The following is a 217-nucleotide window of genomic DNA, read 5'->3' as shown; positions in this document are numbered from 1 at the left end:
GGCGCGGAGCAGCCGCGCGTAGTTCTGCAGACGAGCGCGGGAGAAGCGAAACAAAGGCGTCACACTATACAGCGCCCAGGCCTTGTGCAGCAGGGACACTACCCTCTGCGGGTTGGAGCCTTCCTGAGAGGGAAAGGACACACGGTAAAACGTGCTTCGCATAGAATCATAACGCGTTAAGCGGTTTGGAGCTTAGAAATCATCCAACCCCCTGCCC

At 58.1% G+C, this 217-nt stretch overlaps 1 protein-coding gene across 1 annotated transcript in view; it reads right to left on the bottom strand.

Moving 5' to 3' along the window:
• The window catches only part of CENPL (centromere protein L), a gene marked incomplete at its 5' end in the record, with an annotated part of 3128 nt that extends 3005 nt beyond the window's left edge, over positions 1-123 (bottom strand). Inside the window, one exon of the mRNA XM_009079361.1 lies at positions 1-123. This exon is cut by the window's left edge and continues 141 nt beyond it. Within this exon, the coding sequence (XP_009077609.1) occupies positions 1-123 (123 nt within the window).
• Positions 124-217: the final 94 nt, after the last annotated feature.

The sequence above is a fragment of the Acanthisitta chloris genome, unplaced genomic scaffold, assembly GCF_000695815.1.
Source record: "Acanthisitta chloris isolate BGI_N310 unplaced genomic scaffold, ASM69581v1 scaffold17387, whole genome shotgun sequence".
NCBI lineage: Eukaryota > Metazoa > Chordata > Aves > Passeriformes > Acanthisittidae > Acanthisitta > Acanthisitta chloris.
The sequence above is the reverse complement of the archived record's forward strand: the minus strand, read 5'-3'. Positions and strand labels throughout refer to the sequence as shown.